Raw genomic sequence first — 23,407 nt, forward strand, 5'->3', positions numbered from 1 at the left:
ACATTTCTCCAGCCCCTGATTTGGCTCCTTTTAAATATTGAAATGTATTGGAAATATTGATTTCCTGGTATTTAATTTATATTTTTTAAATAAAAGTTGGGAACCCAAGTTGGTCCCTCCATTTGTTTAACTTTACTGGGTTATGAGATTGAAAAGTTTGTGCTTAGACTGTACAGTTCCATTTGGCTCATATAAACCTTAGAGAAAAAGGAAAAACTTCAATAATTATGAAAGCTCTGAGAGTGAGAGGCTTTTGAGCCATAATTGGCTTGACAGGAAGTAGATATAGAAGATAGGTAGCTGCTTATTTCCTTCTCGGTTTACTTCTGCACTTGCTAAGTGCAGGGAGAAGAGAGAACAGGCCAATCTGCTTCTACATTATCTACATTACATTAAAACATTATCCTGGCCCAGCAACTGATACAAGAAAAGTTCTATAGTTAAGCACAACATTTGCAATTATTTAATTAATAAAGGCTGCAGGTAGTAGAATTCATATGGAAGGCATTTTTCTGGCAGGTAGAGAAACCTTTGCATCTGCACATGATTATGAACCCCCTCTTGTTGCTTGGCTTCCCCTTCCTTGAGCCCACATTTCTCGTGAGGAGCTAATAGTGCATAATAATAAAACCCTGGCTCGCAGCCAGGACACAATTTTTGCTGACTTCTCCAACGTTTGTGAAAGTAGGAAAAGCAGTGCAGCTCTTGGCTGTGGTCCTTCCCAGTGGAGGGCAGGCTTCTCAGATGAAGGCACAGATGGTAACTGAAATGTAATCAGTGTTTTTGGCATCTTGGTATTATAATCCTTTCCACTTTTTGTTATGTTAATTGTTCGTTTCTTAGGGTATGTTTGTATTTTTCTCTGGTTTATAATCTACTAAAAAGGAGGGAATGAAAATGTTTTTGGGCAGGCAGTGGTGGTGTTCGCCTTTAATTCCAGCACTCAGGAGGCAGGAGTAGTTGGATCAAGGGCAGCCTGGTCTACGAAGTGAGTTCGAGAACAGCCAGAGCTGAAACCCTGTCTTGAAAAACAAACAAAAAAAACGTTTTAGGCATTTTTTCTTTTCTTTCTTTTTTTTTTTTTTTTATGACTAAGTAGTTCACATTTGTCAGCTGAAGGCTTATTTTAAATAGCTACACAATTATACCATAAGATGCCTTCCTGTAAGACTCATGCTTCAAATAGCAGAAGGAGGAGCTCTAAGACATGGAGAGCCTGAATTCTCAGATGGCTGGAAGGCTCCAAAATTGGCTCTACATTCCTTGTGCTACCAAGTGATCTGGTTTAGGCTGCTGGAGATGAACTTGCTCTGATCAGTGAGGATGTGTGCAGGAGTTTCATTGGTACTTGGGGCTTGCAAAGTGTTGTTTAGCAGAAGGAACCCAGCTGCTGAGCATTTCCCAGCCTTTGGTGACATGCTTTAAAGATCCCAATGGCCTCCAGACCTGAGCCAGCCCAGCTAAATCACTGTCCCCACTTGTGTTTGGAATGTGCTGGGACAACAATCCCAGCCTTTCTCTTTACAGAGAAGGAATAAGGTAATGGGCAGCTAGGTAGCTTGGCCCACATCCCCTGCTGGGGCTCACTTGAAAATGGGATGGCCTATTTGCAGAAGGGATCTTTGGTGACCTCTCAGTAGGCCAACAGACTGTACTGCAAAGAATGGTGTTGAGCAGCTGCAGAGAGGACTCTGGTCCCCTGGTAGGGAGGCAGACTCAACCCTGTCCTCACCTTGCTGGGAAATTGCCTTCTGCAAGAGATGGAGAGACCGCCTTGGGTGCTCTTTTTTTCTTTTCTTTTCTTTTTTTTCTTATAGAAACAAATATATAATTAGTTAAGATAGTATCTTTGATACTGGGTGCTATCATTCTGGGATGAGCATCTCAGAATAGCAGGTCTCCTCTATCTTTGCACAAACCTTTCCCTCCCTTGTAGGCATAGTGCAGGTAATTTTCAGTAACGTTTGCCTTAACTGCCCATTCCTAACATCATACGTATCCATTAAGGATAAATTAAGTCTATCAAATATTAACCTGGTACAGGTGAGAATTGGGGTACCCTGAGGTTAAAAGAGTTAGGCTTTGAGGAGTGGGTGTGTCTGTTCAGTCTGTCATGCTGTGGAGGTTTTATCTGGTGCTTCTGCTCTATGCCCCTTGATGTGTTGATGCTCCTTGGTATTTTGGTCAGACTGATGGAAGATGATAGCTGAGTGTCCCTTGCTGACACAGAGCATTGGAGTTTCTGCCCCCACTTGAGGCTGGAGACTCTGGGCAAAGAACATCATGGGGGAGGAGCCCAAGGAATTGTGGGAAGTGAGAACTGGGATATGAAATGGTGTTCAAGGAGACTTTTTTTTTTTTTTTTTTTAAGAAAAACTTGATGGTGTTTTTAGTAAGTATTTGTAGCTTTCTGAAAATTTGTGTTTTAAGTGATGATTAACATAGTTTTGAATGTTTGACATAAAATATTTTATTTTGTAATAGCAGGCCTGGATTCATAGCAGGCTTTGGTTCATTTCTAGACCTATCTTTTATTTTTATTACAACATCCATCTCCAAATGTTAAACTCAGGAAGAATATGTGTGTTTCTCTTTTCTGAATATTAAAGAATTTCTTCCCTGCCCAAAAGACTCACTGCCTTCCTAAATGACACCTGTTCCCACAAGCCCCCACCTCTGTCTTTTAGCCTAGGAGGCCTCAGCTCCTCCATCTTCTGGAAGCTGATGGTGGAGGCTTGTTAGTGTTGTCAGGAGCCAGTACAGAACCTAAGGAATGTACATCATAGTGAGCAAATGCATCCATTTTGTGCTCTGGAGATGGTCAGAAGGGTCTGGCTTTACCTGTTCCCTCCCTACCCCCCACCGAAGGGTCTGGCTTTACCTGTTCCCTCCCTACTCCCCCCCCCCCCCCCCCCCCCCCCCCGCCACCCAATGGAGGATTGGCATATACAGAGAAGGCTGGTCCTGACATAGCACTGTTTCTGGCAGCAAGATAAGAATAGAGGTGGGAGAGAGCTCTTGCTGTTTAGAGGAGAAGTAGGTATTCACTTTAGAGAATGCATTTGGGGACTGTGTGTACATAGTTGAGGGTACAAGTGAACTCACTTTATTGAACACCTTTGTAAACAAACTCATACAGTAATGTACAGAATTCTGTTGGATTCCACACTGAATATATTGTTTGTTTTTTTCCAATTCTTTCAGATTGTGGTGAGGTTTAAGCAAAATGTAGAAACAGAAATTTAATAGCGTTAAAATGGTTTTTCTGGGATTGTCATGTTTCCCTTTTAAGTGTCATAGGCCAGCTTTCATGTAACTGTTTTATTTGCAAGACTACAGATGTCCAAGTCAGCTTGGGAAGCACTGAAAAGTGCACAGAGGGAAGGCTGAGGATGTGCTCAGCCAAGCAGTGAGAGCCGTGAGTAGCCTCTGAGCAAACTTCCTAAGTTAAACCTGGACATTAGGACAACCAGTTGTGCCTAGAACTCAAGTCGATTTGTGAAGGGGAAGTGGTCTTATTTAAAATAAATATTATAGACAAATCAAGTGAAATCAGTATTTCTTTAGTTTTATCTAAGAATCACTCATCCTACTTTGAGCCAGGCAAAAATAAATTTCTAATAAAAATTCATTCTTTGCTAAATGAATCTGCATAAAGGGCAGGCTGCCCTTATATGACAGTGATTTTCTGGGGTCCATGATTCATATGACTTTGGCAGAAATAGAATCTTTGTGTTTCATAGTTAGATGCTGGGTGGTGACATGCTGTCACCTGTCATTTCATTGTGAGATTGATTTTGAGTATTTGCTGTGGCGTGGGTATGGATTGTACCACATTGTCCAGAACAGGTAGGATCCTGGACCTTGCAGGCCTATGTGCATATCAGTAATGCTTGATACAGTGTTGCTGTTTGTGGTAATTTCACATATTTTCATATAACCTTTATTCCAGAAAATTGAGATATGCATTTCACTTGATAATTTGCCAAGAATTTTGGCACTGGGATGCTCCAGTGCCAAAGGAAAAAGCTTCCAAATAGAAAGTCCGTTCTGTGGCTGCTCCTCTGTTGTTCAGGAAAGCAGTTTTGGCTTACTACCCTTCACACCAAATAAAAGCAGTTAAATGCCAAATTCAGTGAAACTCAGGGTTGGTGTTTTGGCATTGGTAGTTAGAACTATATTCTGATGTTACTTAAAACTGTTTGGAAGTAAGTGTAAGGTTGAAAAGACTGTTTATAATGGTCAGAAAGTCCACATTATTTGTGAACCATGGTGTTGGGTTTGTTCTCAGTTAATGAGGTCAGTTTTAATTGCTCTTTGTAAGTGGTACAGAAGCAAAGATGACCTTTACCTGTCATGTATATTGTCATAGCTGTGTATTACTTTTAAAAATTTTGTTTGTTTTAAATTTAGTGATGTTTGAGTCTGATAAATGAACATTGGAGAACCTAACCCTACCTTGTTTTATTGTTCACTTTCAAAATATAGCTGATTTTTAAAAAGATTAAGACTTCAGGCTAGAGAGATGGCTCAGCAGTTAAGAGCACTGGCTGCTCTTCCAGAGGTCCTGAGTTCAATTCCCAGCACCCACATGGTGGCTCACAACCATCTCTAGTGGGATTCTGATGCCCTCTTAAATAAACAAACAAACAAACAAACAAACAAACAAATAAATAAAAGAATAGGACTTAACAAAATTATATTTAAAATTTAGATAGCTATCACATATGTAGGCAGAGAAAAGGAATAATGTATTTTGTTTAAAATGTTAATGTATAAACAGTAAATGAAGACAACTCACACTTAATATCAGGGTTTTTAATTGAAGAGACTCAGGTAATAAATACAGTTATCATCTCACTGTTCCTTGTTTGGTTCTCTCTGTCAGATGGAGGAAGGACAGAAGGAAGGGTCCCATTCTCCTCTTTCACATTTTGTAGAACTGTGTTTATGGTTATGCTGTTTTTAAGTTCTTTTTAAATTTTATTTTTACTTATGTGCCTCCATATGTAGTCTCCATGGAAACCAGAAGAGGGAGTTGGATTCCCTAGAACTAGAGTTTCAGACAGTTGTGAGTTGCTAGTGTCGGTGCTGGGAACTGAGCACAGCTTCTCTGTAAGAGCAGCAACTGCCTGTAATTGCTGAATGATTTTTCCAGTCCTAATAAGTCTTTAAAGTATGATGATGAGATCTGGCTGGTAGAGTGTTTTCATGTAAAAGTAACTAAGCCACTGTGTTTCTCACCACTGGTTTGTTGTTGTTGTTGTTGTTATTTATTTATTTTTTCAAAACAGGGTTTCTCTCTGTAATCCTGGCTGTCCTAGAACTCACTCTATAGATGAGAATGGCCCTGAACTCAGAGATCTGCCTGCCTCTGCCTCCTGAGTGCTGGAATTAAAGGTGTGTGCCACCACTGCAGCGTGGAAATTTTACCGTACTTTGTTAGCCAAACAATGGCTGACAATAATAGTATATAGACTGCAAAAGGTTGTTGGGTGGGAGAGAGTGAGAAAGCTAGGAAAGCAGGATGGTCCATGAAGCAAACCTTTAGTGTTGCTTTCATTGTGTTGGGGTTTAGACCCACCAACTTGTGTTAGAGGTTAGATTGCACTCTTCCAGCTCTGGACACAGCAGTTATAAAAGTATTGTGACAAAGATATCATGGTCACGTTGACTTGGTCCAGTTGTTTAACTGCCTGAGGTTTAAAATAATAGGATAGAAAAATAATACTAGGCAAATGCTGCTATCACTCAAAACAGAATTCATATATTAGTAAAACTGCTTAATAATGTTAACAGTCTACTAAGAAGATAAAATGATTATAATGGGGCGCATATATTCAACCCCTGCACTCTGAGCCTCTTGGTAGGGGATTTAATAAATGATTGATAAATGGACTAAAGTTAATTATAGTGGCTCTCCCTTTGTTAACAAGGTGTAAGAAAAAATGTCACTACTGTTTCTTCTCAGAATGGTCAGATGTTATGAGTTTGGGATGTAATCTCTATAGCAGTTGTATGCTTTAAAAGTTATTATTCGTTTGTTTGTGAGAGAGTGTAAGCGAGAACAGTATTTGCTCCTATGTGCATGCTGACTGGAAGCTGACAGGAGCTTCAGGCTGTCTCCTCAAGTCGTGGTCATAAAGAACCTGGACATTCTTCACACCTAGGAAGGTGTTGGCATTTACTCATTGTAGAGCTTAGGAGTTGGTCCTCTCCTCCCATCATGTGGGAGCCATTAAGATCAGCAGTAGGTGCTTTGTCCTTTGGAGCCATCTTTCTAGCCCTTGTTGGGGTGTTGTTGTTTAATTGTTTCTTAAGCATGTGACGGTTTTCTAATACAGTGTATGCTTATGAATTATGAATTTTAACTATGTCTCCACGTTTGTGTACAGAGAATTCTAAGTACAGAAAGGGGAAGTTGTCACTCTCAAGAGCTTAGACTTAGCTGTCTGAATATTACAGACACTTTTCTTCATCCATATTCTCCATCTCTCCAAAGACATCATTATCAAACAGTGAGTTTGTACAATGGAGTCTTGGGTCCTCTGCAGACACTCACTCCATGAACCTCAATAGCAGTTGGTGACCTTGTTTACAGGTCACTGGTTGCTTAAGTGTTTCTCTGTGTTGGCTGTTTTATACTCATTGCAGAATACCTCATCAGGCATGTAGGAGTAGTAGACAGGTTATAATTGTCCTGAGTTTTAGTGACTAAATAATTGAGAAGGCTGATATCAAACTCTCATATCTCATAGGTCTAGTACTGAAGAATCTCATATATACAGTTTGATGTCTTCAAAGTCCTGAGAACAACTTATTTTTATTTTTAATGCTGTAAAAATATAGTGTATTAACAGTCCAATGAATACTTTTACATGTCTTCTGTGAGTGAAATGGGAAAGTTTGAAGTGTGTGTAGAGCTTGTAAATTCTGTAAGAGCAATTGTTAACTTCTGATTTTCCTCCTGAAAGTGAGTTGGCAGGTGTGGGTCATCATGTTCATTTTACTTGAATTTATTTGAACTTTTAATTAAGATTGGGTAACAAATAAGTGTATGCATATGTGTATTGCCAGTGAAAATTCCATGTGTTCCCTGTTCTCTATTACTTTTTTCTGTAAGATCTTACTAGTTTAGATAGTTTAAAAAAATACTGCCTGCCAGTCTGTGGTGGCACACACCTTTAATCCTAACACTCAGGAGGCAGAAGCAGGAAGATCTGTGAGTCTCAGAACAGCCTGGTCTATGGAGTTCCAGAACAGCCAGGGCTACACAGAGAAACCCTGTCTCGAAAATAAAATAAAGGAAAAAATATATACTGTTATGGGTAAAAATTAAATTTAAAAAGGAAAACCAAGATTTTAATAGTGTATGTATATGGAGAAGTACTTTGTTGTATGCGTTCACATTAATTGATATTCTACTTTTAAACAGAGTTTGTGATTGTGGGGTGACCACTGAGTAACCACACATAGCTGTTCATGAGCAGCTGGTCAGCCTTAGAGTAAGAAAGAGCCAGGGAGCCCTGAAAGCATCATGGTAGTCTTGAGTAAGAGGCATGCAAAGTAGAGTGGGAATGAAGTCTTGTTTCTTCATAGGACAAAACACTGTGGGTTTACAGTTGCCTGTGTGACAGAAAATAAATATGACATGTTAGGAGATAACAGGATAGATAAAATGTTTTTACTTCATGATATTCCAGGTATTGACTTTCAAATTTCATCGACAGAGAGAACTAATTGAATGCTTCTAAACCAGGAATGATAATACTCTTTCTAATTAGGTTTCTTTCCTAATGGTCATGACCTGTAATAGTCAATGTCAAAACTCTAAGAACCTTTTGTTTCATGGATGTAGAATCATAGTTTCCTCACCAATGTTCTGTTTTGACCCGCTGGTTTGAAAAAATTAAATTAGCTTCTGTCTATTGAAGGAAAATACAACATATTTGAAATTTCTTTGGATCTTTTGGGAAATTCCTGTTCATAAGACGAGAGTAGAAACTAATCTGAGAGGGAAAGCTGTTGGCCTTTTCTTAAAACAATATTATAATTTTTTTTCTTTATATCCACATGTGGACACATAGTGAAGAAGAGAAGGTAGATAGACGCTTTAAACAGTCTGCTCAAAATCTAGTCACAAGGAACGCGGGCATGACTCACGTCACTCTTAGGCCAGTGCTGGCTTTACTCATTACAGGACTGTCGCAGCCTCTTGCTGAAGAGATCTGTAGCATGGTCTGTTGGTCAGCAGGTGGTACCAAATACCAGAGCTTACCTGGTGAGGGTTTGCACTGCTTGGGTTTCTCCTTGAGCTGGACTAAATCAAGTTTTCTGTTCTTTGAATGATTATAATCTGAGGGATTAATAATACTATCAAGTTTTTCTTTACTAGAGATAAAATGTTCCAAGACAGATTTTATAAAAAGCTTTGGTTTGGAGTAGTCATGAAAGTTAACTATCTCCAAGGTCAAATAGTGTGACTGCGTTGGCTGGTCCTCCCTCCTTCCTTGACTCTCTCCCTACGTTATAGTTGTTTAACTAGAAGGTCACTTTAGTGAATAGAATTTAGCTTTTTATTTTGTGTCTTGGTTAAATTCTGTAAATATATTGTTAAAATAACTTTAAAAAATTAGTATGCCAACACATTTGTCATGTTGGGCTTGACTGCATCTGTCAGATGGGAATGCCACTCCCATTAATGAATTTATGCCATGAAGAATGACTGTGAGAGCATGTATTGTGGGTCGTCAGGCGGACTTGGTCCTTTTTCCTGGAGAGCTTGTAGGATATGCTGATGTTCACCAGTGGCTAGTGAGAAGTCAGCAAAACAGGACGCAGTGGTTTGCTTGTGCTACCAGTGGTAACATTCCAGCCTCAGTTGGAGACCCAGTTGTATCTGAGGTATGTGATTATATGTTGGAACTAGAGAAAGCTACATTGGAGGCACAGTAAGAGAATTGTTTCTTTTCAGCACATGCATGCTTTGTTTCCTTTGTATGGTACATATATGACAGATCAGTCTTGTGTTACTGGGTAGAATCTAGTGGTGAGTTCTGCTGACCAATCTTTGTGCACATTCTTGGTACACACTGAGGAAAACATGGGCCAATTGTGAGGAGAAAGAAGGAGAGGAAATAACCAGCATTGTTTCCCTTGTGATATCTTTCTACCACCAAGACAGGAGTTATCTCCTTCCCTACCTCCTTCTTAGATTTGCACTTAACTTACTTGGATAGTTTGATCTGTTTGACTGAGCCTGCATCCCTGTAGTAAAATTGAACACACACAGGAATTTAACCATACAAATCAGAGTCAAGCACAGAGCCTTACTAATTAATGCCTTAGGTCTAGCCAGACCTTTTACCAGATCCTGTTAGCGCCCCCCACCACCACCACAGACACACCACAACCACATTCAGGTCTACCGCCTGATAGTACCAAACCACTTCCATCTTGGAGTAGCCTCCAACCAGCTCTGCTTCTCTTTTTGCCTCCTAGAATCTGTTTTCCACATGGCACCAAGAAGAATCCTTTACCAGCACACATCTAGCTGGTTCAAAGTTCATCATGGTATTCTTGGCTGTCTCTGGCCTGGCCCTGTCTAGCTTCCCAGCCTTGTTGCCTTTCCTTCTGCACACTAGACTCCAGCTATACTGAGGATGCATGCCTATGGTGTTTCCTTTGTCTGGAGTGCCACTCTTCTTGATGTGTGCATCATCTGTACCTTTTGGACACTGAGACCTGTTTCAGGACTAAGGGATTTTTATTACAGTCTAAAACAGCCACTCTCAAGTTTTTCTGCTTGTATTTTATTTCCTTAAACTCCTTGGCTTTTCTTGTGTATTTTGTCTACCTCCTTCTGTGAGGACATAAGCTTCACTGATGTCATGTTCTCCCTGGAATTGAGAGCTATGTTGAGTGTGTAGCAAGTCCTCAGTATATTTGGGTTCAACAAATGAGTAATTGCTTTATTGAACAGAGAAACTATGTTTAAAGCTAAATATATTTCTCCTAATCCTTCAAGCATGCTGGGATAAAATGACGACATCAGTAGGCCAGAATTTATTTCATAGTTATTCCTAAAAATCTACCATGACCCTCAGTGGTGCCTAAGGAGTGGGGATTAGTATTGGCATTGGTCATAGAATTTATAATAATAATGGATAAATAATTACAGTATTTATTGAGTATTTACTATGCATGAATACTACTCTTGATACCATATGCTTACATGTAATCTTTGGCATCAATTTTAATATGTAAATAAGATGTGTAGAATGATTTGTATAAGGAAGTTTTCTTATATAACATTTTATGAATGAGAAACTAGAAGGTAATAGTTTCTGGTGATAGACAATAAAACTAAATGAATTCATTCAAATACCCAAGTAGGTGTTGATATAGCCTGATATAACTAAACTTTTTAGAAAAAGAAGAACCATTTAGTTTGGCATCTAGCATTTCATTTAGTCTTCTCAACAGCCTGTGAAATCTCCTCCCACTTTTATGTTTGGGGAAAACCATAAAGCAGTTTGGCCAAGGTCACACATTATATGTAAAACAGAGCCAAAGTTCAAAACCAGCTTTGGCTCTAGAAGAGAATATCTGGACAAGCAGTAATGGCCATACTTCCTACTTACTATTATCCCACCAGGTCTGTAGAGACTGTATGCTTTGTATATATAAGTGAGCTTTTCCTTTACTTTTTCACAGAACTCTAAGGAACTGATGTGGAAGAACACCTGAGACAGTTCAAGATGACGACCACAGTAGCCACAGACTATGACAACATTGAGATCCAGCAGCAGTACAGCGATGTCAACAACCGCTGGGATGTGGATGACTGGGACAATGAAAACAGCTCTGCACGGCTCTTTGAGCGGTCCCGTATCAAGGCTCTAGCAGGTGAGTCTCCTACTTGTCACCAGATGCTGTTTAGTTCTGTAGTCCCTTGAAAATCAACCATCTCTGCTTGATAAGGTGGTCTTATTTGAAGTTGACCTCACCTTACTTTAAGGTATCCTCTGAGAGCTAGCTGACCTTTGTATAAGATTAATTACATTTGGAGAGCTGCCAACCTTAATGGCCAAAATAATTTAGAACATAGTAATATTTATAGCAATTTGGAAAGAGCTGCTAAGAGCTTGTAAGGATTTTTTATTTCTGGCACATCTTTCATTTCAAAACATTGAAGCATACTGTATTTTATACAAAAAAAAATTTAATAATAAGCTGTGTACTTAGTGCCAGTGGCAGACTGGCTGGTTGGGACCATGCAAGGTTGGTTAGTATCTTGTGCAAGGGCTTCAGATCTGCAAAGCAGCAGTGTCCTCTAGGAAGGACACATCCAGTACTGTCAATGAGGAGATTTGACACTGATTTCATTCACACTAGTGCAATGTGTCCTTCCCATGTGATTGCTTATTCCCTTGCTGTTGCTAACTACATACAACAAACAGTTCAGTGGCCCTAGTCAGGAAAAGATTCCATCACTTTGAAAACTGAGCAGTATCAAATACATACAAAAGAAGAGTCAAACTAGAGTGTATTTAAGGTACTGTGTGTGTACTTTTGAAATTTAGAGGAAATTGTTTCCAAGTGAGAAAGCAGATTAATGATTTTTCCCCTTGGTGTGGTAATTACAATAGATTAAAAGTCATGGCATGAGCAGGTATGTTTACTCTTGATTGTAAAAAAAAAAAAAAAAAAAAGTTTGATTTTTCTGTTGTTTTTAAAGTAGAATCTGATTATTAAGCAAGAAAGAGTCTAACACACATGGCCAAAATGACAGAGAAATCACTGGTCACAGAGTAGGCAGTAGGCAGTTTCCATTTTTAAATAAGACTTCTGGTGGGCTTAAATGACCTGACTAGACCCAGTTTTTTTTCTTCTTTATTTTTAGCTTTGTTTGTTATGCAGGCTATCTTCACAAGTGAGCTCTCTCTCTCTACAGTAGTTACAAGGTGGTTGTCCCAAGTCCTAGAAAGCCAGTAGAAAAGAGTACATCTGCCTCACCAGTAATTGGTCTGAGTGTTCATGACTGGCATCAGAGAATAGGATGCTCACTAAACAAGGTGCTCCCTAGAGGGAGAGTTTAGTCAATCCCACCTGAGCAACAAGGCTAGAGGTTTGGAAGAAGCGGGAAAAATAAATGGTGGAGATGCACCAAACCAGATGCCTCAGGAATGTTATTCAACTGTCTTAGGATAATTTGTGTCTGAGTAGTTGTAGCATGAATTCGTACCACGAACGTTAGGCACCAGATGTAGCATGACTCTTAAAGAGTTAGTAATAAAAAGAAACCCAAGGTCAGGTATTGGGGTGAATGCTGGAAGATCAGAGAAGCAGAACAAGCCACAGCTACCTCACCTCGCCAATTCCTCAGCTGATCCTGTTTCCTCAGACTGGAAGCTTCTGTGTCCTCATCCAAATGGATCTCAGCTGAACTGCTGCTCGAAAGCCTGAAAGCTTAACCAGCTCTAGTTCCTCATCCTCAAGCCTTAAATACCTTTCTGCTCCCCGCCATCACTTTCTGGGATTAAAGGCTTGAGTCACCATGCCTGGCTGTTTCCACTGTGGCCTTGAACTCACAGAGATCCAGAGGGATCTCTGCCTCTGGAATGCTAGGATTAAAGATGTGAGTGCCACCATTTTCTGTCCTCTGTATCTAGTGGCTGTCTGTTCTCTGACCCCAGATAAGTTTATTAGGGTGCACAATATTTTGGGGAACACAATATCACCATAAGTAGTGGCGATTTAAAGATTGGGGGGAGAGTGGGGAGAGGAAGAGGGAGTGTGGGATAGGGGAGGGTAACAAGGAGAGGTGGGGAGAGTAGTATAGTGTATGTATGTATGTATGTGGGTGTGGGCATACCAGTGGAGGCTGTAGGTTGACATCAAGTGTCCTCTGTTGCTCTTCACCTTATTCTTTGAAACAGGGTCTCTCACTGAACCTGGCGACAGTTCTGCTTCTGCCTTCAGGTGCTGGGATCACAAACATGTGGTCCTGCCCGTTTATGTGGATACTGGGGATATGAGTTCAGTTGGTTGTTTTCTTACTCTTTGTCCCTTTGGGGGCCTGCTACCTAGCTCCCAAATAAATCACACACAGAGGTTTATTCTTAATTATGAATGCCTGGCCTTAGCTTGACTTGTTTCTTGCTGGCTTTTCTTAACTCTGGGCTTTTACCTTACTCTTACTTCTGTAATCTTACTTTCACTCTGACTTTGTGGCTGGCTGTGTAGCTGGGTGGCTGGCCCCTGATGTCCTTTTCCTTTTCTTGCTCCTCGATCTCCCCTCTCTGAGATTTCTCTTTCTATTAATTATTTCTGCCTACTAGCACAGCCTATTCTCTCTCCTGCCTTGCTATTGGCCATTCAGTTCTTTATTAGACCATCAGATGTTTTAGACAGGCACAGTAACACAGCTTCTCAGAGTTACACAAATGCAACATAAACAAAAGTAACACACCTTGAAATAATATTCCCCAACATTCATGCTTGCATACAAGCACTTTGCTAGCGAGCCATCTTCTCAGTCCCTAAAGATCTTTCTTGATCTTGCCTGAATGAGTGAGTGATCATTCAGTCATTCACTCTGGATTCAGTATTTTGTTTTCTAACTCGTTCATTCACATGAAGCTTTACAGCAGTGGTTCTCAACCTATGGATTGCAACCCCTTTGGGGGTCGAATGAAACTTTCACAGGAGTTGCCTAAGACCATTGGAAACACAGATATTTACATTGTGATTAGTAACAGCAAAATTACAGTTATGAAATAGCAACAACAAATAATTTTATGGTTGGGGGTAACCACAACATGAAGAATTGTATTAAAGGGTCGCAGCATTAAGAAGCCTGAGAACCATTACTGTGGTCTATGCTGCTAGATTAATTGGTACTTACTTCTTTTTCATGAATCTTCATCTCAGACTTAAGACCATCTACTGGCAGTAGCTAATTTGTTATCGCTGATCATAAGCTTTATGCTTGGGTTCCAAGCTAACCTAAGTTGTCTCATTTCAAGGACATTTTACTTACAAAATGTAGAGCAGTTTCTTGGGGTTTTTCTTTTTTTCACATGTATATGTGATGTGCATTTAGGTGTATGTACATGTTTTGGATGTATATAGATACATGTTTGCACAAGTGTGTGATATCTGTTATTTCCCTTAATCACTCTCTGCTTTATTGATTGAGGGGCTCCCTAAATCCAGACTTCACGAATTCTAGCTAGTTTATGTAGCCAGCTTGCTCCCAGGACCCCATCTCTGCCTCCAGAGTACTGGTCTTATGGATGACCTCATATTGCCTGGCTTATCATGTGGATCCAGAATGTAGTCCTCACACCTGCACAGCAAGCTCTTTATCCACTGAGCCACCTCCCCAGCTCTTGTTTGGTTTTCTCTGTGCAACATCTTTCTATACATTCAGTCTCAAGAGCCAAGCTGTTCTTAGTGTTGGTCCCTGTCATAACCTTCTAAGGATGTTGATTCTAGTCCCAGAATAATTGGGTTACAGTAATAATAGCAAGTGCTTAATATTTTGCTTACTGTGCTCTGGGAACTGTTCTAAATAAATGCATTACATATATGTATTGTGTATTAATAGTTAATCAAAACCAGGCAGGGTAGCACATGTTTGTACTAGCCTTTGGGATGTTGAGGCCAGCCTTAGCAACATAATGAGACCTTGTCTCAACCACAGTAAAAAAAAGAAAAGTAGCTAATCCCATGACAATTGCATGAGGGAGGCCCTTGCCATCTATAAACTATATAAGTGGAACTAGAGGCACAGAAGGAGTAAATGCTTTCTCTGAGCACACAGCTAGCACATCACCCTGCTGACTGAGAGACAGAGAAGTATACTCTGCCATCTACAAGATCTTGAGCCCCTGGCAGGATGGAAAACAATAACTCTAATATCTTCTTCCTCACAGAAGCTGGGAGAAAAAGCAATCTTTTTTTTCTTTTTCTTTTTCTTTTTTTTGGTTTTTCAAGACAGGGTTTCTCTGTGTAGCTTTGCGCCTTTCCTGGAACTCACTTGGTAGCCCAGGCTGCCCTTGAACTCACAGAGATCTGCCTGGCTCTGCCTCCCAAGTGCTGGGATTAAAAGCGTGCACCACCACCCCCTGGTTTGAGAAAAAGCAATCTTTCCACTCTTCAGCCTATGCTGGTCTCAGGTCCTTTACACTGCTTCAGCCTTTCCAGGTTCTGGGGTACTGATGTATGCTAGTGTCCAGCAAGACCTAGATATGTTAAATAAGTAATTAGACTTAATATTGATTGTTGCTGTATACTCAAAAAGTAAAATTTCCTCTCAATATGTTTCAGTATAAAAAATTATTTAAATGCTTTTTCCCCATTTTACTAAGTCTTTGAAATACACATTTCATTTTACATATGAGAGACTGGTTAGAATCAGTCTAAATTTAAACACAGAGTCAACACATGCTGGATAGCACTTTGCCCTTTCACGTGAGCTGCTCTTGAGAGCTCAAAAGGAAGGCAAGAACATTCTTCAGTCTTGCTGATTTGCAAGGGGTTATGGCATGCTGGTCCAGCCTTCAGGCAGTACACTGTGAAGTGAGTTTATGTCTTGTGTAAGTATTTCCCTGCATCCCATGGTGCCATGCCCACATTCCTCACCTCTGACCAGCTTGCCTCAGTGTAGTGAAACATGTGATGACTCAGAATAATCTGAGTGCCCGTGACCAGCATTTTATTTGAAGTAAGACATGAAACTTTAATCTTGTAAGAAATGTCAGAAATGGTGGTATAATTCAGTGGGAGAATTCTTGCCTAGCATATATAAGGCCCTGTATTCAGTCACCAGTACTAAACGAAAAAGCAACCAAAAAATAAATCTTAAGAGTTAAATGCTTTCTTTTTAAAATTGTGTATGTGATTGTGGCTTAATTTTTGTAGAATCCATAGAGACTAGAAGAAAGAAGAGAGGAGTATTTTTAAATGTATAACATATTTAGTTTGAGAATATTGATAAAGGTAATTAGAATTAATATCTTTATCAAGTCTTATAAACAGTGTAGAAATAATTTGAAATAGTATATACTGAAGTAGTTACTATTTATTTCTGAATGAATTTTCTATATTTGGAAATTTTCCTGAAATAAATTCTCAATTATTTTGTAATTAGAAAAAATCATAAAATCATCTTAAACCTCTTATATAACAGAAATTTTGGTACATTTTTTTCCCTAAAAAAAGGGCACAGAGAGATCAAAGAATAAAGCCTGTATGGAAGTGTAATTTTGACATAGGGTAATCGTCAACATTGACGTCTCCGTTGCGCTAACATTTTTTTTGATAAATTGTGGACATGGCAAAAGAAATTAACCAGTTACCAGTGCAGACTGAAAGTCAATTTGTTTCACTCTGTGAACTCCTTCCCTGCGAAGTGCCAGAATTACAGGCAGGCACATCATTTCTAACTAAACTTAAATGCATTCCATACAGCATAAAAAATAGCTCCTCCACCAGCACATGTGGCTGGCTGGCTGATTTCCAAACAGGATCTCACTGTGTAGTGCAGGCTAGCCTTGAACTTTCAGTCCTCTTTTCTCCGATTCTGAGTACAGGTATAAAGGGCAAAGTCTTGACTGAATCAGCAGCTCCTGTGAGACCATTCCATTTTATTTTTCTATAAAAAAATGATGCTAGGTAGATGTTAGATAGTTTTTTTTCAATTTAGATTATGATACGAATTCTATTATATTAGATGGATGGCTTGATTTTTAAACTATAGATTTTGACAGTAATTTTGACATGATTCACATGGACTAATAACCCACAAGAAAGTATTCAGGAAACAGGGAGCTAAACATTTAGTTTGTGTCTACTAATTAGATTTTTTTAAAAAAAATCCCAAATTTATAATTATTTTTAGTCATTTCTGGTTGCAAAGACTAGAGATTAAAAAGATGTGGGCTGGGATTACTGAGAAAGAGCACAGTTGCCTAACATGGGCAAGGCCCAGGGTTCACACCTGGCATTAAAATATTAATAATAGCTGGGTGGCTCGCTTTTAATCCCAACACTCAGGTGGCAGAGCCTGGCAGATTTTTGTGAGTTCAAGGCCAGCCTGGTCTACAGAGCGAAATCCATGACAGGCACCAAAACTACACAGAGAAACCCTTTCTTGAAAAAAACCAAAAATAAAAATTAAAAAATATTAATAGTAATAAGTGGTAGTAGTAGAACACAAAGCCATATGGTAGAATTAAGGGAGGGTAAAAGAGGGTTATTGGAAAATTTCAGGCAAGAGCTTGGTGTGGTGGCCGTGCTTTTAACCCTAGAACTCAGGAAGCAGAGGTAGGCAAATCTCTGTGAGTTTGAGGCCAACTTGGTCTACATAGCTTCAGGCTAGCCAAGATTTATATAGTAAGACACTGTGCCAAAGGAGAAAAAGAGAGGTGGGTGGAAGGAGAGGGAGAGAGTGAGAGGAGGTTGGTTTCATACAAATCCAAACTCCAAAGCTATGTGCTGTCTTCTACAGGGTAGTATCTCTCATTCTTCATTCATCGGAGCCACTTACTAACTGTTTTGCCTCCCACAGACTTGAGTGCATTGTAGATTCAACTTTAACTTCTTGTCTAACTTTAAAAAAAGTAAACCCCATTGCAAAATTATTTAAGGTTTGATGTGGTATTGAAGTTCTGGTTGGCCCAGATAACTTTTTATACCAGGCTACGGCTAGCTGGAGACTTAAAATGATTGCCTTAAAAGAGGCAGTTTAAGACTGATGGGGTACTCAGTGGGTAAAGGTGCTCACTGCTAATCCTGCCAACCCATGTTTGATTCCCAGGCTCCACATGGTGTAAAGAGAGAATTGACTCACAGCAGTTTTCCTTTGATCTCCACATCATTCTTTGGAATTCGTGCAAACCCTTCTTCCAATTTAAAAATAAATAAAGCCAGGTGGTGGTGGTGCGGGCCTTTAATCTCAGCACTCAGGAGACAAAAGCAGGTGGAATCTCTGTGAGTTCGAAGCCAGCCTGGTCTACAGAGCAAGTTCCAGAACAGCCAGGGCTTGTCTAAAAAGAAAAGAAAAAAAAAGGAGCCAAGCTATCAAGCAGTGAGTATGAATATTATATAAAAGTGTTACTGTACTTTCTAAGAACCTGAATTCAAGTCTCCTTATCCACTGGTTACAAAAGGCATCCACTTCTTGCTCATTAATGTCAAAGGAATTTGCTAAGCTCTTGAATTGGACTTCTTTGCTGAAAGTCTGTGAATTCTCAGAAGTCTAAAATAGTGACATAATCAGGTGCTGATACTGCTATTGGGTGAATGTGGTAAAGGTTTTTGCCATCCAGGTTTAACTTTCCACAGACTCTGAGGATTTCTTGAGAGTGTATGTGAGGCTGCTCTGATGGCTACAAGATTATTTATAGCATGAATCTTAAAGGTACTTACTAATAAAAACAAATCCGGAGCTAAGTATTGGGTTAAAGCGGAAGATCAAAGAAGCAGAATAAGCCACAGCCACCTCACTCTGCTAATTCCTCAGCTGATCCTGTTTCCTCAGACTGGATGCCTCTCAGCTGAACTGTGCTGCTCAAAAGCCTAAAAGCTTAACCAGGCTAATTCATGGTCCTCATGCCTTATATACCTTTCTGCTTGCTGCCACCACTTCCTGGGATTAAAGGCGTGAGTCACCATGCCTAGCTGTTTCCAGTGTGGCCTTGAACTCACAGAGATTCAGGCGGATCTCTGCCTCTGGAATGCTAGGATTAAAGGAATGTGTGCCACTATTTTCTGGCCTCTTTATCTAGTAGCTGTTCTGTTCTCTGACACCATATAAGTTTATAAGGGTGCACAATATTTTGGGGAACACAATACCAACACAATTATTTCACAGCCATCTCAAGAAAGCAGATAGACTGGAGTCCAAGCAATGTTGGAACCGTTGTCAGGGCTCAGCCCCTCCCTCACTACATTAGACCACCCAGTAAGTCTTTAGGAAACCCCACTGCTCTCCAGTTCCAGCTTGGGCCCCAGTACCATGAATCAAAGCCATTTTCCTATGTGCCTCATGCTGAACTTTTCTCTTTGATAAACCTCCTTGGTGTTTAATAATCAGTATCAGGTACCCTAGGCATTACTAGTTTCACATATGTGCTCAAAGTAGTTCTGTCCATATTTTCTCTAGCTGATGAGGCAGTTCTTAGAGACAATGGCAATGGATAATGTTTCTTTTAGCATTCCTTTAGCACCTCATGTCAGTCCAAATGCAGTCAGTCATTGAGCAGTTGGCAAACTAAATACCTCATTCCTAGTCAGAGCTGCTATTACATCATTTGTGAAAACTGCCCTATAGCTTTCATGAAACCTATTGTCTTAGTTAGGGTTTTTATATTGCTGTGAAGAGACACCATGACCATGGCAACTCTTGAAAAGGAAGCATTTAATTGTGGGGGCTGGCTGACAGTTTCAGAGGTTCAGTCTGTTGTCATGGTGGGGAGCAATGGCAGCATGCAGGCAGACAGTGCTGGAACTGAGAGTCTTTACATCTTGATAGGCAGGCAACAGGAAGTTGACTGAAAGTCATGCTGAGAGAAGCTGGAACAAAGAAATCTCAAAGCCTGCCACTTCTTCCAACAAACCCACAGCTCCTGATAGTGCCACTTCCTTTGGGGGCCATTTTCTTTCAAACCACCACATCTATCAAAAGAGTTAATTCGATGTATCTGAGAATTTGACTTTAAAATTCATTATGAAATAATTACAGTTTACATTGTACATTATGAATGCATGCACTGAAGAACAGAAAAACCTGAGCTTTCAGAAGTGGACAAGTGTTTTCTTCCTCAGACTCTTTCCCACTCCACCCAGTGATAAGAATTCTTTTAGAAGTTCTGTGCAAACTAGACATAGTTATATACACCTGTAATCCCCAGCACTGTGGAGACTGAGGCAGAAGGACTCAGCAATTTTGAAGCCAATCTGGTCTTCATAGTGAGTTCCAGGCTAATAAGACTATATAATGAAATCCTGTCTTAAAAAGACCAACCCTCCTACCCCCCCCCCCAAAAAAAATAAACAAAAGCCAAGATTGATGCAAATCTTTTGATAATTTTCTATGTACATGGTTAAAAATGATACATACTTAATATCTGTATTCCACTTCATATTGTTAGCTGAAACCCTAGTTCCCAATATGATAATGTTAAAAGGTGGAACTGGGAGGTGATTGAATTGTGAAGGAAGAGCCTTAAGGTTGGGACTAGTGTCCATGATACAAGACCTTTTTATCTGTTCTTTGAAACTACAGGAGGATGCTGTGGGATGTCATTCTGTACGCTATGAATATGTGTTGCTTTGATTGGTAGATAAATAAAGCTGTTTGGCCAATGGTGAGGTAGAATAAGGTTAGGCGGGACATTCCAACTGGAGAGAGAGGAGAAGAAAGGAGAGTGGGGCAGACACAAGCCTGCTGCTCAAGGAACAAGATTCCAGCAGACATCATACCACAGCCACATGGCAACATACAGAAGAATAGGAATGGATTGAGTTAAATTTTAAGAGCTAGCTAACAAGCAGCCTGGCCCAAAGGCCATACAGTTTGTAAAGAATATAGGCCTCTGTGTGTTTACTTGGGACCAAGCAGCTGCAGGACACAGGTTGGAGAGATTCATCCTAGCCATGGGCCAGGCAGGATCAGAGAAACTTCAGCTACAAGAGGATATTTGTAAACCGGGGAGAAGGCTTTCACAAAGAACCTGGCAGTGATAGGATCCTCACTTCTACATTGAGAATTATAAGCAACTCGTGTGCATTGTCTAAGCCATCCAGTCAATGGTTTGCTGCTTTGGCAACGTGGACTAAGACAGGTACCTTGCCTTTAGTAAAAGAACAGAAGCAAGACCACTTTGATGTCAGAGTCTGGAGTTTAACCTTTCCCCCATCAAAGATTAATTGTCTTAGAGTTTAATTTCTTCAGTATCTGGCTTCATCTACTGTGAGGTCAATAGATGCTCTTGGAAGCATTTGTCTGTAAGCAGGTGTGGCCCATTACACTCTAGAGCAGATAGGCTTTCATGTTGACCTCGGCCTCCTTTTCTGTTAGAAGAGCCTAGCTTTTGCTTCTGAGGGTCACAAGTATTAGTCTTTGGACCAATCTTCCTTATGGTTCCTATCTTTTTGCTGCTGTACCATATTTGCTTCTTTACCTTCCATATTTCCTGAAAGAAAATGCTTTAAGAAGTCTCACAGAGCACTTTACCGTCTTTTCAAAATGTCTTATTAGACTCTTAGAAGTGAGCAGTTGAAGTTTGAGAATTAATTGATTCATTTTTCTTGAGACAGAGTCTCACTGTAGCCTTGGAACTCTCAGAGATTGGCCTGCCTCTGCTTCCCAGGTGCTAGGATTACAGGTGTGCACCTCCACTGTCTGCTTTGCGGTTAAGAATTTAATGGCTAATTCTTAGAGGTATAGCCTTTGTTTTCCTCTTGTAATTCTCCACTGTGACGAGAATATAAGATATTTGGTGGCCAAGCATGACGAGGATGCCACATTGTAATTGGATCCCTAGAATATCTCCTTTTGCTGTAATAGCCAAAGGCTGTTGGCTACAAGCTGCTGTAGACTACAGCAGAGCAGAGTGTATTGTCATTGTGTATGTAGCTACTGTGTAAATCAAGCCTTTTTCCCTTTGTGGCAGACAACAAGAACAGCAACTAAGCCCACAGTGATAACAGTATGTCATTTAGCCAGCTTCGCCCTGTGGTTTTATTCTCTAGTCAGGAACATATCTGTGACAGTGCCATGGGTCCTGAAACTGTTTGTGGTTCTGGTTTTGGAGAAATAAACTTCCACACCAAATCACTTAGCTCTTTATATGTCTACTGTCGACAAACACAGGTTTATACCCAGAACTAGTTAGTTGCTCTGTTGCAGGTTAGTGTGTGATTCCAGGCTCTGCCAAGCTCCTGAGCACACCTTTCATGGAACTATACTCTGGTTCCAGACATCTGAAGGAAGGCCAGTGTTGGTGTGGATGCTTGTAAATAATTTAGAGGTATTCAAGACTGCCTTAAGAAATACAGGATGGAGAGGAGGTGGGCCTTAAGGATGACCTGATACCAATGTGAAACCTAAAACCCAACTACAGTATTAACAGGTGTGCGGTTCTCTTGTGAATTTAATCAGCTTTAATCTTCAGGCATTCCCATGTGTAGGTGTTTTTGTTTTTAACTTCCCTCATTTCGGAAGCCATCTTAATTGGCACACTCAGACTAAGTTTTACAAGGGAGGATGATGTTTTTGTTTTATAAGCTAAATGAAGGGACTTCAGAGTAGTCACAATTGATTTCACCATTTGGAAAGAAACAATTTTTGATCACATTACCAGGATTATATTGGTAATTTCATTGCTAGATAAATGTACTTTTATGGATGCATTTGTGCATGTGCACCTACTTCAGATTTACAAAGTACTGTTTACTGGTGTTCCATGAACTCCTCTGATATTTTCTGTTCTGCTTTTTAAAATGCCAGTGTTTGTCAGATAATTAGATTTTATTAATGCCATTAGAATAGCCTGTTCTAACAGGTACATTTCAAAGTACAACAAAGTGGGTTTCTTATTTATTAGCTTTATGCATCAGAATCTTATTGGTTTGGTCAGTTTATTAGTGAATGGCATGAATGAGCATAATGCTCAGTGTCTGCTTTGTTCCAGGCACTGTGGTTATCATTAGAAGAACCAGCCATCTTGAGAGGAGCTCTGTCCTCACAGAGGAGAGGCAGCATCAGCTGGTGAAAGGGAATTCCAGGCTGGAGGAGCGAATGGGGCTCACATGGTGAAAACCACTGTGAAGTCCTGGGGACTGTGGGATCTGACATCGGTCTCAGAGAGAGGAGAGGCCCAAGGGAGGGGAGGGCATTTACAAAACTGTTGTGTTTCTTCAGGAGACAGTTGGTTTTAGATTTCACCAACCACAGTGCCTGATCCAACTCCTGGCATGCAACAGTGTCTGGAGACCAGCAGGGCCTCCCCACCCAACACTCCTGGCTGAAACAAGCTTTGAAAACCCCACCTCCAGGTTGGGGGTTTAGCTCAGTGGTAGAGTGTTTGCCTAACAAGTGCAAGGCCCTGGGTTCGATCCTCAGCTCCAAAAAGAAAACCCCACCTCCAAATCTGAAGTAGTATTTGGAGACACTCCACTCCTCCTCTACTCCTCAGACAACAACAGGTCTTAACGTGCTGAGTTTTGGACCCTCAGACTTGCTCTGCAAGGGCTGTGGAGTGGATGAGAGGGAGGAAGGGGACCAGGAGCCTGGTTCTGCATATAGGCATGCTAGGTGTTAGGGCACAAGAGGATTTTGTGAGCTATTAGGGTAAATAAATCAGCAAACACCACTGTTTGGATATACTTACTT

At 40.3% G+C, this 23,407-nt stretch overlaps 1 protein-coding gene across 2 annotated transcripts in view; it reads left to right on the top strand.

Moving 5' to 3' along the window:
- Positions 1-23,407, top strand: part of Sptbn1 (spectrin beta, non-erythrocytic 1) — a 162,586-nt gene that overhangs the window by 32,122 nt on the left and 107,057 nt on the right. For both annotated transcript variants that reach the window (XM_036200976.1, XM_036200977.1), the window contains exon 2: positions 10,717-10,908. In XM_036200976.1, the coding sequence (XP_036056869.1) occupies positions 10,761-10,908 (148 nt within the window). In that variant the 5' untranslated portion in view covers positions 10,717-10,760. The remainder of the gene's footprint in view (positions 1-10,716; positions 10,909-23,407) is intronic.

The sequence above is a fragment of the Onychomys torridus genome, chromosome 10 (genome assembly GCF_903995425.1).
Source record: "Onychomys torridus chromosome 10, mOncTor1.1, whole genome shotgun sequence".
In the NCBI taxonomy this organism is placed as follows: domain Eukaryota; kingdom Metazoa; phylum Chordata; class Mammalia; order Rodentia; family Cricetidae; genus Onychomys; species Onychomys torridus.